The sequence below is a fragment of the Leopardus geoffroyi genome, chromosome C1 (assembly GCF_018350155.1).
Source record: "Leopardus geoffroyi isolate Oge1 chromosome C1, O.geoffroyi_Oge1_pat1.0, whole genome shotgun sequence".
Taxonomy (NCBI): domain Eukaryota; kingdom Metazoa; phylum Chordata; class Mammalia; order Carnivora; family Felidae; genus Leopardus; species Leopardus geoffroyi.
The window spans coordinates 183,956,694-183,974,015 of NC_059328.1; the positions used below are offsets into that span (position 1 = coordinate 183,956,694).

Consider the following 17,322-nt stretch of genomic DNA (forward strand, 5'->3'; position numbering starts at 1 on the left):
ATGATCTCATGGCTCGTGAGTGTGAGCCCCGTGTCAGGCTCTGTGCTGACAGCTAGAGCCTAGAGCCTGTTTCCAATTCTGTGTCTCCCTCTCTCTCTGCCCCTCCCCTATTCATGCTCTGCCTCTCTCCTTCAAAAATAAATGAACGCTCAAGAAAAGTTTATTTTTATTCTTTAGAATAAAAACAACCCCCAAAACGGTTCTCTAGGAAAATAAACTGACCAAGGAAATGCAGTAGCACTGCCAATGTGACACCTGTGGTCAGATGCTTAAATTATCCATCTAGAAAATAAGGAAGATCATTGTATTATACTTAACCTCCACAATGTGACGTACTGAAATATCTATTTTAATATTCCAAAAGGGACATTCCTTTATTCCAGGTTATGGACTTTACTGTGTCTTCCCCCCAAAACTACGTTGAAGCCTTAACCACCTATGTGTATTTAAAGATTGGGCCTTTAGTGAGATAATTAGGTTAAATAAGGTCATAAGGTTAGGGCCCTAACCTGATAGTACCAATGTCATTAGAACAGACACAAGAGGTCCCTTGCTCCCTCCATGTGCACACAGAGAAAAGGCCATGTGAGGACACAGCAAGAAGGCAACCATCTGCAAGCCAAAAAGAGAATGCTCACCAGACATCAACCCTGCTGGCACCCTGAGATTGACTTTAAGCCTCTAGAACTGTGAGAAAACAAACGACTACTGTTTAAGCCACCATTCTCTGTTCCCTTGTTAGGTTACCAAGAGTAGACTAATACAGTACATGAGAGGGATAAACTAAAAATAATAACAATCATAAAAAAACAAAAATAAATTACCTCTGCTTGATCCCAACTTGATAGTTTTTTAGGAGTGGCACCAGGAGTCTGATCGGCTGTTTGATCCCAACGCCGTTTTCGTTTTGAGGGAGGCTGGGACGCTGCTGCTCCATTGACAACTTTTAATTCTCCAGCTTTAGCTTTTTCTGCTAGTTGTTGCCTAATTTCTCTCTAAAAATATTTGAATAAGCACTAAGTATCTCTAAAATATTTTCAACATATTCCCATATAATCAGCATGGTCATTTCCATTTAATGTCATTTTCTTCATTCTCTGTTCTATGCTGCTACTGGTAGTCCCATTCTTTATATCTTTTTATTTTCTGTATTTCTAGTCTTTATACAATGCCCTTCTGCACAACAGATAAGTACAGAATTCATAACACAGAGCATCTTACTTTAAATACAGTTAAATGAAGTAAAATCTTCAATGGTGGAGAATCAAAATGCTTTAAAAAAATTTTATGTTTATTTGAAGGAGAGTGAGCAAGAGAGCAGCAGAGGGGCAGTGAGAATCTGAAGCAGGATCTGCACCATTGATGCAGAGCCTGACACAGGGCTCAAATTCATGAACTGTGAGATCACGACCTGAGGTGAAACCAAGAGTTGGATGCTTAACTGAGTTACCCAAGTGCCCCCAAAATGCTTTCATTGAAAAATAGAGTCTTATTTAAGTTTTATTTAAAACTCTGATGAATAGCAATTAACATCATGTAGTAAGATAGAAAAGTGGCAAAAAGTGAAAACTTAAAAATTTTCACTACATAGAGGTGCCTGGGTGGTTCAGTTAAGCGTCTGACTCTTGATTTCGGCTCAGGTCATGATCTCGTGGTTTGTGAGTTCAAGCCCTGTGTTGGACTTTGTGTTTGCATCATGCAGCCTACTTGGGATTCTCTCTCTGCCCCTCCTCTGCTCACACTCATGCTCTCTCTCTAGCATTAAAAAAACTGTAACTATGTAAATTATATACAATGTAATCATAACAAATCCATTTAATTTATCCTATGATTTTAAAGTAAAGTTTAAACCCACTTAATCCATATAACAAATTATATAATTGTAATTAAGTTATAAAGGCTCACTATTAAAACAAATGAAGCAATCACCATAGGCCATTAGGAATCCTTCAGACTTTTCCACCCATATCCAAACGGAATCTTATGGATAAATTGAAAAGGTTTTTCAAGGAATGCTTTAACTATCTGACTTTGCCTTTACACATCTATTTTGGACACACACCACCAATCCTCCCTACAAATATATCCACCAGGTCTGTGTATGTGTATATATACATACATGTGTACACATATATATATATACAGCCAAAAGGCCAAGGGCTAGAAAAGGACATAGAAATATGAAAGTTTAATTTGGGAGGAGGCAGAATTTTGGGTAAGGTTTCCTTCTCAACTTAATTTTTATTAATACTATTAAGATATTACTCGTGTAGCAAATAAAAAGGAAACACAAAAGTATCAATTTGAACTTTCTTTACATTATGTCACAACCACTAAAATAATAATCCGGTTCACATACCTCTTCTTTGGTTAAATGCTGTTCTCGCATTACATCCATGTAAGTCCTAGCATTCATTTTAGGATCAGGGGTCTTCCCTCCTGCAGAAAAGAACAGCAACAGGACAAGAGTACAATAAATAAAAGATAATTAGGTTCAACTGATTTATCTTCCCTGCTCTAATATTATGTTATTCCATAATCATTTAATTTATTTTTTGATGGAAAACTTTAATAATTATACATCTTACTTTTTATTGAGTTTGCTGATCAATTTAACCTGTTTGAACACAAACATATCTACAGCAGTTTAAAACAAATATTTTAATGCATATAAAAACAAAATGACAGCACAGTTTAGAGTCTTCAGTAGTGATGGGTTCCTGGGTTGCTAATCCGGAATACGTACACTTTCGTGCCTTTGTCTCCATCAGCAGTTCTGACTTCAAGCAGCAGAATAGAAGCCTAGAAAATTATCTCTTTACCATTAGTAACACTTTGGAAAGATATTTATATTCAAAACATTACCTGTTGCAAGCTGTTAAAATCCTGACTACAAATAACTATAACTAGATAAGTTCTCCATACAATGTTCTAAAACAGTTATAGTTTAGAAAATAGTTTAGACTTTTAAAAATACACCTATAATCTGATTCCGATCCCATGTTACTAAAAAGGGCTTCATTCTTTTTAAGTTTGGTTGACTCCAAAACATTTTTATTTTCTTAGAAAGTATAAATTACAACTGGAAACATATTACTTGAAATATATTACTTCTACCAGTTATGTTGCACACAGAAGAAAAGTGGTGTACAAAGAGATGTGTTAGTCTCTTGGTTAAAGTTTCAGTATTTGCTTTTCAAACTTCGAAATATCTTAAAGAAGCCCAAACAGTACATAATAAGATTCAGAGGCACACTGAGTTTTAGAAATGTGGTAATTTGCTATACAAGTAGTATAGCATCACAATTTAGGAAAAAATAATAAAATTCTAAGACATTTCCTATGCTGAAGATCATGCCCAATTGATAGTGTCATTCTTTCTGACACTAGCTCTGATAAGACTTCCTTTGGAATACTTTTTCACCATAATCTAGAGAGGATGTGTTGAACTGCACCCTTAAGAATGCAGACAGGACTGGCATATAGCAGTACTGCTGTAGGAAAGAAATTAAGGACAGTTAGTATGGGCCTGTGAATTCTGACATACATGTTTAAATCAATTACAATTATGCAAGTAAAAAAAGAATATCCCTACTAATTCATGCAGGCTGAAAGTCTAATTTGTAAACCTGCAGCAGAATCTAATTCTAAGAAACAGGCACCTAATTCTGCTTTTGAAACTCACTCACCTGAGGAAAGCTTCCATCAGGCTCACTATGCCCCTTGTGCTGACCTGCACACTAAAATTAGCAAAACAGACTCCAACTATTAAAAATACCAAAGTCTTTTTGTATATATACTTTTCTTTTAACTTTAAGTATGCTTAGAGCAAAGTAGGTGCATTTACTAAACTACATTTAGATCAATACAGGGGGGAGCTCTAATGTGAGAAACAGTTTCTCAAAAGTAACAAGCCTAAAAGTCTAGGATTTGGAATGAAAACTTTCAATAGTTTGAAAGTATTTTGAGCAGAAAAACACATTTGTTCAAAGTATAGAAAGCGTACCCAAAACAAAAGTAAAAGAAAAACCTTTAACCCTTTGCGTTTCTATGGCATTGGCTCATTATTTTCTTGTCCTTCTACCTGGAAAGAAAACTTGCATTATAAAGATGAAGAAAATGGCATCTGTGACTTCAACCAAATCTATACAAATCTATAATAAGGGGGATTTTAAAAAAGAAAAGCAAATTCATAAGCATGCCAAAAAAAATCAAAGGGCTAAAGACAACTTAAGACAAATAAATTCCTGAAAACTTATAGAAAAGTGGGAAAGAATTACCATCTGCAAAAGGATCAAGACGCTCTGGGGATATTATCATGGTCCGCCTGTGCTTTTTGTATTCATCTTCCCGGTCAGCAATCTTTGGAGGTCGGTGCTCAGCAAATGGATCATACTGAAAAGAGGTATGTCTCATTTAATACCCACTTTATTAAATACCAAAAAGAGTATCATAAACAAAACCCAGAATGTTATATATAAAACATGTAAAAATGTTAAATAAATGCCTAATAATAAAAGAAATATATTTTATGGATGTTAACGTGAAAAAATGACATATGGAAATGAGACAATAAACATGTCCACATCTGCATAGTTCTTCATGAAATGATTACCTTCATAAAACAAGCTAGGTACTATTTCTAATCCTCCCAAATCAACTCAAGACATTCTAATAACTTGTTTCTAAAATACGTGGGCTTCCATGGGAATTGAGACATTGTTTTCCTTATGAATAAACTCTGATTTTAATTTTAAACAGAGGAAGAAGAAAAAGAAAAGAATCACCTGTTCTGTTGATTGTGGTATATCATTAAGCAATGCCACAGGGGCATGATATCCTGGCTTCTTCTGACCAAGCAAACTTGTAGATGATGAGTAGTCATCGTCATCCTGCAATGAAATGCCCCCCGGAAAACCACAAAAATGTCAGAACTTAAAAATGAGAAAGAACATGCAAATGCAACGTGGCATCAAAACACTTACTGACAGGGGCACCTGGGTGGCTCAATCAGTTGAGTGTCTGAATCTTGGTTTCGGCTTGGGTCACGGTCTCATGGTTCATGGCTTCAAGCCCTACATCTGGCTATGCACTGAAGGCGAGGAGCCTGCTCGGGATTCTCCCTCTCTCTCTGCCCCTCCCCCTCTCCTTGCGAGTGTGAGCAGTCACTTTCTCTCAATGTTAAAAAACAAAACAAAAAAAACAAAAAAACCCAACTTATTGATAAAGTGATGTCTAAACCTTTGTTCATAAAACTTGTAAATACTTAGGTCTTCTTTCAACTCTTAAACCTATTTTAAAGAAATTTTTTACTCTTTTAAAAATATTAAACCAGGAATGCTTTCTGTGGAAGTTAACTGAAATAAAGCAAGTATGAAACTGAAAAACCTGAGCATTTTATTTTCTCACAGAAAGCATAATGAAATTTGTTTTTCAAATTTGTAAACTGCAAACAGCTTATTTAAAACTCTCCAGTTTCCTTGATTTTTTTTAAATGATTTTACTTTTAAGTAATCACTACACCCAACGTGGGGCTCAAACTTACCGCCCCAAGATCAAGAGCTGCATGTTCTACTTGAGCCAGCTAGGAGCCCCTCCTTGTTTTTTTTCACTCAATTTTTTTTTTAAACATGATTTAACACAAATAAGATGTAATTAATTTTAAATGTATTTGTTTCCTTAGCAGTATGTTTAAACAGACCAAAGTGATATTCTTACTTTACTACTGTAAGAAGTGCAACAGTGCATTAACTCCCAAGATCTTAACACCTCATTTATTTTAGTCAAAAATGAAATCACAATTTCCTCAGCTTCTGGGAACATATAGCCATCACTGTGTTTTACCATGAAGGTCTAATAATGCTAACAGAAGCCTGACTAGTCTCTGGAAATTGTACCTTTGGAACTTTTATTAAATTTTTCTTAAAAGAAAAAAGTGCCAACTAAAAATGTGGCTTGAATTTCACAAAAACAAGTTTGATAATCTATAACATAAAATGTTTACTACTGAATCACACAAAAATGACTATTTCACCAAATATGGATGTTTGGCATGGCCTGACAAAATAAGCTCTATGGAATATACAAAAACATTTTGAAGGATATATTTCAAAATAAGAAGTGGGTAGTCATCCTCCAGAGTAAATGAAAAAGTCCATTAGCATCATTCCATTCATATTAAGACACCAAAGGGAAAAAACACACAACATCAAGCATAAGTCTGAAGTCAAAAGTGGCAAGGACAGATGGCTATCTACAAGAAAGCTGACTCACACTGGCTACTCTAGAGCTCAATAGGTCACAATAGGGATTTATTTTACAATGGTTAATGATTTGCAGGTCCTTTACTAGATAAACTAGTTTTAACATAAAGATTGAGAACTGATCACTTCTAGAAGTTTCTGGATCTTACAGAGGAAGGACACCTAATAGTTTTATCCTTCAAAAGAAAGATTTCCCAACGCCCCAAATCTTCCCAGATTAAATGAGAGGAGAAAATTCCTTTATATTTCTTGCTCTTTGTTAAAAAAATACTTGACTCTTGTACACTTGGTAACTCACATCTTCAAGTTCAGTTGCAGCAATTGATGTCACATATCCAGCAAAGCGGCTGTCACTTCCACCATAAATTTCCTGGTCATAATAACCTGTAGAATCAAGGCCCACTCCTTGAGCTTCATCAAGAGCTGCCTTCTTGCCTTGAATTTCTCGAATCTGTGCTTCAATATCTGTAAGAAATTAAGATTTTCTTAATTTTCTAAACAGACCCAACACAATGCAGTTCTCTAGTAGAAATTATCAAAGTAGTCTTCTAAATACATAAACTTTAAAATAATTATAATACATAAGGAGTTAGTAGAACTATTCCTAGTACTGATTTTTAATACACTTAATACACCTCAACCTCAACAGACAATACTAGTATACAGAAGATATGCTTACCATTTCATCAACCACAAACGATTCTTACCTTAAGAATGGGTTACCAAAGTATAAGCTATTGTTGAATTCCAAACCTTTTCCCAAATGAAAAAATAATACTGTCAATGTTGTTTAGGGACTAAGAACAATATTCAAGATAATTTAAACTCAACAATACCAGAAATGCAAACACAACAGTACTATGGAGTGTGGGTCTCAAACTACATAGAATGTGCAACAAATGGTCTCTAGATTTTGTCAAAATGCAGTAGGCCTGGATCAGACCCAAGTTTCTGCATTCCTAACAAGCTCCCAGGTGATGTCCTAAACATCTAGGATTACACTCCTGGCAGTAAAATAATAAAGGATAAAGTGTAAATTCTTTAGCCTAGAATTCAGAGCCCTACACAGTTTGGCTGCAACTACCATGACATTAGTTTTATGATTAAGAGTCTGAGCTCTGGAACCAAAATGTCTGCCTTCAAATAAAGGCTTTCTCTACTAATTAATGTTATTTCACCTCTGTGTCTCAGTTTCCTACAACTTGAAGTTTTTTTTTAAGGATTAAATGAGATAATGAACATGAAACACTTAAGCACTCCACCAATGAATTAACTCTTGCCACATCTCACCCTCCAGGCACTGTGTTCTTTCTATCCATTGGTCTGACATTTAGAAGATGGACATTTGATGAATGAAGTTCTCAACCGATTCCCAAACTTCCCTATTTTTAATTTTGACATTTTTCAAGACTAAAAAAAAATTAAAACATACAATGAACATCTACATAGTATTCACCTATTTTCATCAAGTGTTTACATATATATGAGATATAGCAAATATTATATATGTACATGACTTTTCTACACCATTTAAAACCCCTACTATTTCAGCATGTATTTACAAGTCTAAGCCATTCTCCTATATAATCAAAATAGTATTAACAGACTCAAGAAATCATCATACTAGTAACAACCTTTCTAGATGTTCTCTTCTTTGGTCCATGATTCCATCAAGAACCTGGCAAGGCACTGAGTTGTAGTAGTCTCTTTTAAATAGACTAGCCTTCCAAACTTTTTTCTGGTCTTTCCTAATACCAGCTAACTTTAAATTCCAAACTAATGTTTCATTGTAATAATCTGAATACCTAGGTGTTTTAAGAAACAAAACTTTTTACAGCTACTGGTTTCTTTTGTAGCTTAACAAATAGATGTTTCAATTTTTGCAGGCTTATTACCTTCAACTGAATCAAAACCCTTTGACACCAGGCACTTTAAAAAAGCTCATTTACTAGTTTGCAAAGACCAAAAGAAAAAGATTCAAATGCCCAACTCCACACCCTCAGCAAAGGGAGAAAAACCTCCACTGTTCAAGAAGGGTATGGTTTAAAGCAGAAAATATAATAGCATGATCTAGTCCAAAGTACAGCTGGGCCATGTAACTGTGGGACCAAGTCTCAGAAACTCAAAATAATGGCACAGGGTTTACCACTGAACTTAGCAGCTCCAGTTTGTAACCACATCTCAAAATTCTTATGGTGTATCCACAGCACTATCATCTCCACAGTTGCTACATTTTCCTGCATCTCTCCCCTCAAAACCATTACAGCAGCCCAGGTGGCCAGAGGCCCCCACCATGAGTAATCACAAATCGAAACATTGTCATGTGAGCTGGGTGGTTTATTTTACTATTATTTTACTAATCTACTTCTGTTTCTATTTGAAGTAGTATATATTTTTTAGAAGTCTTAAATCCACATTTGCTCCCCTCACTCACCCCTGAAACTTTTTGTCCTGGAGCACAGAAGAAACCTCAGTGGATAAAAAGACTGGCTAAAGGGTGACTAGAGATTAAGCCTTTTCTTTTTTCTTTCCAAAAATTTCCATTTCTTAAACGTTTGAGAAGAACATTAAAAATATATATATATTTTTAAACCGCTAGATGCATGGATCACCTTTAAGTAAACAAGTTCTTTTCATGGACCACAAATGCTACTGCCATCAGGATCCAGATAGAACACACAATGGTGAATCAGGCCAGCCAAATAATCTGCAATCTCCCCTCTACAGCATCAGTGTAGTCTACTAACAACCTACATTAAAGTCACCTGGGGCACCTGTTACAAGGACTGACTCCCATGCCTCAGACCCATTAAGTTGTAACCACCAACTTCAGAGCCCAGGTTTCTTCATCAATATATATTTTGTGAATAAACCCAATTTTATACTTCCATTTTTCTTTAAAAGAAAAAAAGGGAGAGAGAGAGAGAGAGAGCCCACGTTTCTATATCAGTAACAAACACTCCAGGAAACTTGTACATGGCCCTCGACTTCCAGCTCCAGCCTACCTTTACTTTAAAATTTCCAATTTGGGACATGTTATACTTTTTTCTAGCTCATACACAACAAAAAAGCAATAAAGAGGTGCTGTTTCATAAAAACCACATCACAGCATACATATTAGGCAGCTTACCCTCCCCCCCCTTCACACACACACATTATACATTACGGTTTTATTTTCCTTTGAAAGGATTCTTCTAGAAGTTTACAGCAGCTAGTACACTATTTGGATAATACATTTATTCAGGAATTACTTTCATCTATTCAATCTTACCTACTGATTTTATGTACTTAAGGATAAGCAACAGAGTTTTCTAATTACAAAAATACTCAAAATATTGAATTTGTGTTTGTATAAACTCTATGTATTTTATAACTGGATTCCTATTAAATAAAATGTGGTAACAAAATCACCTAGGGGCTAGGCAGCTCTCTGTAGTTAATTAATTCTGAAGGGAATTCATTAGTAAACTTCTACAAGTTGTATATGCAAACCAGGTACTATATCTGCTTGAAATTACGGATAAAAATTCTATATACCTTGTAAGTTTTATTTATGCATTGTAAACTGCAGCACATTTACATAAGCATCACATCCACAAAATTAAGACAACAGATTCCCCAACATTCAGCAGTTATGCAAATAAATGACAATTAAAACTCAGTAATTATTTAGTAAACTATGTGCCAAAATATGAAATAGAACACACTCAATATTTATAAGCAAACAAATGTATCATTTCACTTATAAACATTTATAAAATGTATAATCAAGTTATTATGAGTATGATATTTTGTTTACAAAATAAATAAAATCTATGGCACAAATATGGCAAAATATTGAGAACTGGTAAATCTGAGCAATATTCATTATTTTTCCTGTACTTTTCTGTAATGTTACACTATTTCATAATTAAAAGGTAACTTTCAATCAGAAGTCATTAAAAATTTTTCCAAAATTTTATAAACATTTTGCACCTCTGGGAAAGACAAAATCATCTCTTATTTTCAAAGTTGTCGCACACAAAATTATAGCTACTGGCATGCAGATATTCCTGTACTTTAATTGACTAAACGTAAGTAAATAGATCATTTCTGACAACAAATGCTAAGATTTGTTAGCAACAATGGGATTAAAAAAAATGAGGCAGCATACAAAAAAGAATAACCAGAGGGCCAAAATGTTAAATAAAAGACTTGAAGCAGAGAAAGGAGGAAATGTTTATGCTAATCTCTCCCTACTTCATTTATAACCAACATGAACAAATCCTCTATTCCTAATTCCTTTCCAATTCAGACTCCCTGTAGTTGAGACATTCAGATGTGAAGATGAAGAAAAATGGATATGGTCTGCTAGTCACTGGACAAGACACTAGGAGCTCCTCATGGGCACACATACAACTGCCAAGAGCTGGCACTCTAATCCATCTGAACCCTTAAATATTCCAGTCTTCAAGATATGTTAATCAATATTTCTCATTATCAAGTAGTATTCCTATGTACTACAGCATTCAGGTTGCTTGCAGTCTGTAAAGATTACAAATAAGGCTGCTATAAGAACATTCACATACAGGTTTTTATGTTAATACAGGATTTAATAGCACTTGGGTAAATACCTATTCTTTATAGATAAATATCTAGTCTGCTAGGTCTTAAAACAGTATGTGTTTAAAAGAAACTTACAGAGGTGTCTGGGTGGTTCAGGTGGTTAAGCATCTCTTGGTTTTGGCTCAGATTGTAATTTCACAGTTCATGAGCTCAAGCCTATGTCTCTGCGCTGACAGTGCAGCCTGCTTATGATTTCCCTCTCCCTCTCTCTGCCCCTCCCTGGCTTGCGTGCTCGTGATCTCTCCCTCTCTCTCAAAAAATAAATAAAAGAAACTTACAAAGTCCTTTTGGTGGATTTACTTACACAAGTCTGAGCACAGAAGAGAACTGAACTATTCTGTATAACAGAGAAAGAATCATTTTGAGAGATGAAATGGAGGAAATTAACAGAACAAGTAAAATGAAGAAAAGCTAATTCCAGTTTAATGGTGTTAAAAAAGGGGAGGTTATCAGGAGGCAGATGTATCTAGTGTGGGTTCCTAAATTATCTGATTTTCCAGATTAAAGTTTTACTTCTGTTCCCCACCCAACCATTCTCCTATTTCAGTAAAATCTCTGAAGAAGTGAGAGGAGGGGGACCATATACAGTACAAATCTTCGTTACTGGTGCTGAAAACTTAAAAACAAAGCAGGAATTCCCCATCATGACAGCATATTTGGAATTCTAAAACTGAAGTTATGGATTGTCCTTCAATCCATAGATGGTACAGTCTGATAGTGGTTTATAAAAAACTAAAAAGTCTTATTAGACAAGAAAACAAAGTACTAATTAAGCATTAGACTTGTACACCAGTCTGTAAAGAGCCTCACTAAATGAGGAGCCCTGAGGGTAAATAGTTGAGAATGAGGTTTTTCTTAAGCTGATGTTCCCATTTTAAGATACTAATATCACAGGGACTCATGCAAAACTACTTCAGGTAGAAGGTAAACCTGTTAGAAAAACTGTGAGAGTACATTCATTGCCGTTAGTATTATAGTGGGAGAGGAACCTGATTTTACAAATCCTTTGTAAGATTTCCTTGCCATGGCTAGTCCAACCTAACCCTGAAGTATGATTTCAGAACTGTGTTCATTCCTAAATCCAATAATTTTCTTGGCACCTCCCTTACTTGTGGGCCTCCCGACATCTTAACTGCAGCAGCAGTGAGGAGAGTCTTAGAGGCAGCCATGGGGGTTTTCACTGCCCTCTTTCCTTTTCCCTGCAGACTATGGGAAACTACAAGGTAAGGGCGCTGCAACAAATAAATTGCAAGGAAAAAGAAACATGGAGGAGGAACATAAAGATTTAAGACTAATCCCTGTATGGGATTTATTCGGAACTTAAACAAACTGTAAAAAAAAGTTTTATAAGGCAATAAATAAAACAAAAATATATTTTGTTATATTAATTTTAGGTGCAAAAATGGTATTTTTTTTAAAGTCTTTACATTTTAAGGGTGCCTGGGTGGCTCAGTCAGGCGAGCATCAGACTTTTGATTTTGGCTCAGGTCATGATCTCACTGTTCATGGGATTGGGCCCCCTCCCCACAAGTCGGGCTGTATGCTGCCAGCACTCAGGCACACATGCTCATTTGCACACTCTCAAAAAAATAAATAAGCATTAAAAATAAAGTTGTTAAATTTTATTTTTTTTAGTTTATTTTGAGAATGAGACAGCATGTGTGAGTGGGGGAGGGGCGGAGAGCGGGAGAGAGAATCTCAGGCAGGCTCCAAGCTGTCAGTGCAAAGTGGGGGGGGGGGGGGGGGGGCGCTGGGCAGTGCTCAATCCCACAAACCAAACCGTGACATACTGACCTGAACTGAAATCAAGAGTCAGGCGCTCAACCACCCAGGCGCCCCCAAAGTCGTTACATTTTAGAGACACACACTGAAAAATGTATGGATAAAATAATACGTCTGGGATTTGCCTCAAAATAATGGGAAGGGTGGTAGAGACCAGAATACAGGTTAAACAAAAGTGGACTCATGTTTATAACTGTTGAAGCTAGGTGATGGGTGCAACATGTGGATTCGTTTCATTGTTCTATTTCTGTATATGTTTGCAGTGTTCAATAAAAAGTTTAAAAATTTTAAGCGTGTTTTTCTGAAGTTTTTCTTTTTCCTCATTTTTGGTTCTTCTTTCTGCTAGCCCCTTGAAACCAAGGCTTGTGATCCCATGAAACAGAAAAATAAAAACTCTCTCTTCATTGAAATGGAATCCTTTGCTAGATGTAAACAGATTTTTTTTGTTTTTTTTAGCTTTTCTATGTAATATGTTCAACCTTAAAAGTCCAACTCTTCTCCACCTTGTCATTTCTTTTCTTTTCTGGCTTTATTTATTTTGCTGATGATAATGTAAAATCTTAACAAATGTTAAGATATAAACATACATTTCAAAAATAAATTTGTTCCAATGATCTACAGAAAATAAATATTATTCAAGTGAAACTCCCCTCTTTTTGGAGGGGATTTCTGGATCTTAAGCAGGCTTTCAACTATCAACGAACAAATCCTTCCCTAAAAGATAGGTATAAATTAACTGTGTATTAATGAATAAATTTGTGAGCCAGCTCACTTGGTATCTCATTTTTTTTTAATTTTTTTTTTTTAACGTTTATTTATTTTTGAGACAGAAAGAGACAGAGCATGAACAGGGGAGGGGCAGAGAGAGAGGGAGACACTGAATCTGAAACTGGCTCCAGGCTCTGAGCTGTCAGCACAGAGCCCGATGCGGGGCTCAAACTCACGGACCGTGAGATCATGACCTGATCCAAAGTCGGACGCTTAACCGACTGAACCACCCAGGCGCCCCTCAATTCATTTAAAATTGATTTCCACTTTGCATTTTCTTAAAAATCACATTACTGTTATAATCAGAAAAAAAGTGATGTTAAAATTGCAAACATTTTTGACATAAACACATCAAATGTTTTATCTGGGAGTTGACTTTGACTATTGTTCAAGGAGTAATGCAGAACTAGGGGTCTTTTTATTTTTAAAAAAATTTTTTTTTAATGTTTATTTTATTATTTTTGAGACAGAGAGAGGCAGAGCATGAACGGGGGAGGGGCAGAGAGAGAGGGAGACACAGAATCGGAAGCAGGCTCCAGGCTCTGAGCCATCAGCCCAGAGCCCGACGCGGGGCTCGAACTCACCGACCGCGAGATCGTGACCTGAGCCGAAGTTGGGCGCTTAACCGACTGAGCCACCCAGGCGCCCCCTAGGGGTCTTAAGAGAGTCAACATCTAGCCCACTGTTTATAATCTAACCTAAGCCCTAATTATCTAGCCTACTGTTTATAATCCAAGACCTAAATATCAAACTCGGAGATAAACCACAACTGGTCACATCTGATACAACTGTTTAACTGCTCCCCACCAATTCTCTCTACTGGTTTCCCCTTCTATGCCTTTTTTCCATGCCCCAGATTATTGCTAAATCTGGCACGTAGCACTTTCTACTGCTTGCGGTGTCTTTTTTTTTTTTTTAATATTTATTTATCGGGAGGTGGGGGCTAGGGCATAGAGATAGGGAGAAAGAGTGAATCTGTGCTGTCAGTGGAGAGCCTGACATGGGGCTTGATCTCACAAGCTGTGAGATCATGACCTAAGCAGAAATCAAGAGTTGGATGCTTAACCAACTAAGCCACACAGGTGCCCCAGATGTGTCTTTTTATTCCTCATTTTTAATTTGGATGATTTGCAATATTCTAGTCACTGTTCATTATGTTACAGACATACAGCCTTTGGATGTTACTGACACATTAGTCTGGTCCATAAATGTTACCTATTCTCCCAAAAAGCAGAGACAAGTACTGAGCAAGGATTTATCACATGTGACGCCTCTAAAAGAGATCCAGAAAACACCAAGTATATTCTGTATCACAGCTTTCAGTCTTTTCCTTAAACAAACCCCAAACAAGAAAACGCATTATAGTGACAACTTATTTTACTGAACACTAGAGACATCAATTCCTAAATGACTAATTCCTAATTAGCATTACTTATATCAACTCTTAAATGATTATACAGGAAAAAAATCTTTTTCAAAGTCTTTAAGCAATTTGTTTTCATTTTTATTTTTACTAGCAACATTCATACTGGAAGTCTACAAAACCAAAACTATTCTGAACACAGAAAAATAAAAATCTCAGTAAATGAAAAGTAAGATGACCATTCTGGACATTCTGAATACAAAAATTTAGGGGGGAAAAACTCACCTCTGAGATGTCCCCCAAAAATCCACTTAAGGGACAGTGACAAAACAAGCCAATATGTGAGATTTTAGGATAATCTACTTTCCCCTTTCTGAGAGAACAGATTGTGTTTGTTTGCCAAAGTTAATATAGGAACTGCTGGATAGCAACATTATGCACATTAATTAACTGTATACCCTTGACACAACATGCAGGAAGGTCCGAAAGATTTTATTGTTTGAACAAGTCCAGCTCTTTTTTTTTTTTTTTTTTTTCCAACGTTTATTTATTTTTGGGACAGAGAGAGACAGAGCATGAACGGGGGAGGGGCAGAGAGAGAGGGAGACACAGAATCGGAAACAGGCTCCAGGCTCTGAGCCATCAGCTCAGAGCCCGACGCGGGGCTCGAACTCACGGACCGCGAGATCGTGACCTGGCTGAAGTCGGACGCTTAACCGACTGCGCCACCCAGGCGCCCCGAGTCCAGCTCTTTTTATAGCAAATGCAAGCCACCAGGATAAAAAACAATCCGGTTGCTTAAAAAGGATGTTAAGGGCTGACCCTAATAGAAATATTCAAAAGGAATACCACAGCAAGAAAAAAAAAAGTTACCAGTTTGGCTCAATGATGGGAGCTAATAGCTGTGTGAAAAGAACCACACAGGAAAGAACCTACTTCAGCTCGAATACAGTACCACTGAGCCCGGGTGGCTCAGTCGGTTAAGCGTCCACCGCTTGATTTCAGTTCAGGTAATGATTTTGTGGTTCATGAGTTCAAGCCCAATGCTGGGCTCTGCGCAAGCAGTACGGGAGCCTGCTTGAGAGTCTCTCTCTCTGTCCATCCCCTGATCAAGCTATCTCTCAAAATAAACTTTTTTTTTTAATTTTTTTTAACGTTTTATTTATTTTTGAGACAGGGAGAGACAGAGCATGAACAGGGGAGGGTTCAGAGAGAGGGAGACACAGAATGTGAAACAGGCTCCAGGCTCTAAGCTGTCAGCACAGAGCCCAACGTGGGGCTTGAACTCACGGACTGCGAGATCACGACCTGAGCCGAAGTTGGCCGCTTAACCGACTGAGCCACCCAGGCGCCCCTCAAAATAAACTTTAAAAAGAAAAAAGAATACAATTTTATTTAACTCACCAAATTCAAGTAAAAAAACTGATGCAGCCATTACTTTAAAAATAAATTACAGAGGCACCTGGATGGCTCAGTCAGTTAAAAGTCCCACTTCAGTTCCGGTCATGATCTCACAGTTCATAGGTTCGAGCCCTGCATTGGGCTCTTTGCTGACCACTCAGAGCCTAGAGCCTGCTTCAAATTCTGTGTCTCCATCTCTGCCCCTCCCCTGCTCACACTCTGCCTCTCTCAAAACTAAACATTAAAAAAATCTTTTTTAATAAACAATAAATAAATTATAAAGTACAACAAAGTAAGGTTTTTACCAGCAACATTCAGGGATAAAAAGATTAGAGTATGTATTTAAAAAAGCAACATGATGATGGACAATTCTAAAACAAGTACTCTGCACATTTTTAAAAGTTACCCCACTCAGGCTCAAAGTCAAGTTCTTCAGACAACTACTTCACTAGCCTAAGAATTGTTGCTCTTACTGTCATTCCTCACACTGCAACCAATGACTTTCCTGAAGTGCAGAAGTAACTTGTTACCTGGGAGAAGGAGGAGGCACTACTGTAGTCACTGGAAAGCCACCTCAAACCTAGATCAGTGTTTAAAGCCTTCTTGAATTTGATGCTTACCTGACATTTTTTCCTTTCAGCCCAGAAAATTTCTAATATGTTGTTACTAAGTCTTCCCACCTACCTCAGCCAAACAGATGCATCCAAACCTACTCAATCAAAGGTCAGTTTAAGTAACCGCATTCTGTGAAACTTTTAATATTTCCAGCATAATCTCTCAATAAATGTTAATATTCAGTACCCATTAGGCACTAGATACGGGGATACGAAGGTACATTTCCTATACACAACAATCTCAAAGTAGAAGAAAAAAATCTTAACCCAATATTCTAATATTTATAAAGTGCTACAGTGGCATCAAAATGAAAACAAAAACAAAAGCCCCACCAAGAATTCTGCTCCAGATTATCAGAGATGACTTATCAAGGGAAAAGAGATGCACGATAATGAACTACGGTTGTCAAGGTAAATGTCATAAGGGAGTAAGAAACTATGTAAATATTGTATTTCCAGTAAACATTTATCATCTTCAGTGTCATACAGTGATGGAAAATGTCTTGTACACAGTGCTCTCATGTTA

At 36.6% G+C, this 17,322-nt stretch overlaps 1 protein-coding gene across 4 annotated transcripts in view; it reads right to left on the bottom strand.

The window, feature by feature from the left end:
• Positions 1 to 17,322, bottom strand: part of SF3B1 (splicing factor 3b subunit 1) — a 61,358-nt gene that overhangs the window by 21,552 nt on the left and 22,484 nt on the right. For 2 of the 4 annotated variants that reach the window (XM_045480615.1, XM_045480617.1), the window contains exons 3-7: positions 6,562 to 6,728; positions 4,788 to 4,892; positions 4,281 to 4,395; positions 2,360 to 2,439; positions 825 to 995 (exon numbers count right to left, since the gene is read on the bottom strand). In XM_045480615.1, coding sequence (XP_045336571.1) covers positions 825 to 995; positions 2,360 to 2,439; positions 4,281 to 4,395; positions 4,788 to 4,892; positions 6,562 to 6,728 — 638 coding nt within the window. Of the gene's footprint in view, positions 1 to 824; positions 996 to 2,359; positions 2,440 to 2,746; positions 4,063 to 4,280; positions 4,396 to 4,787; positions 4,893 to 6,561; positions 6,729 to 17,322 lie in introns of those variants that run through there. The other 2 variants (XM_045480618.1, XM_045480616.1) reach the window with 2 other exon arrangements.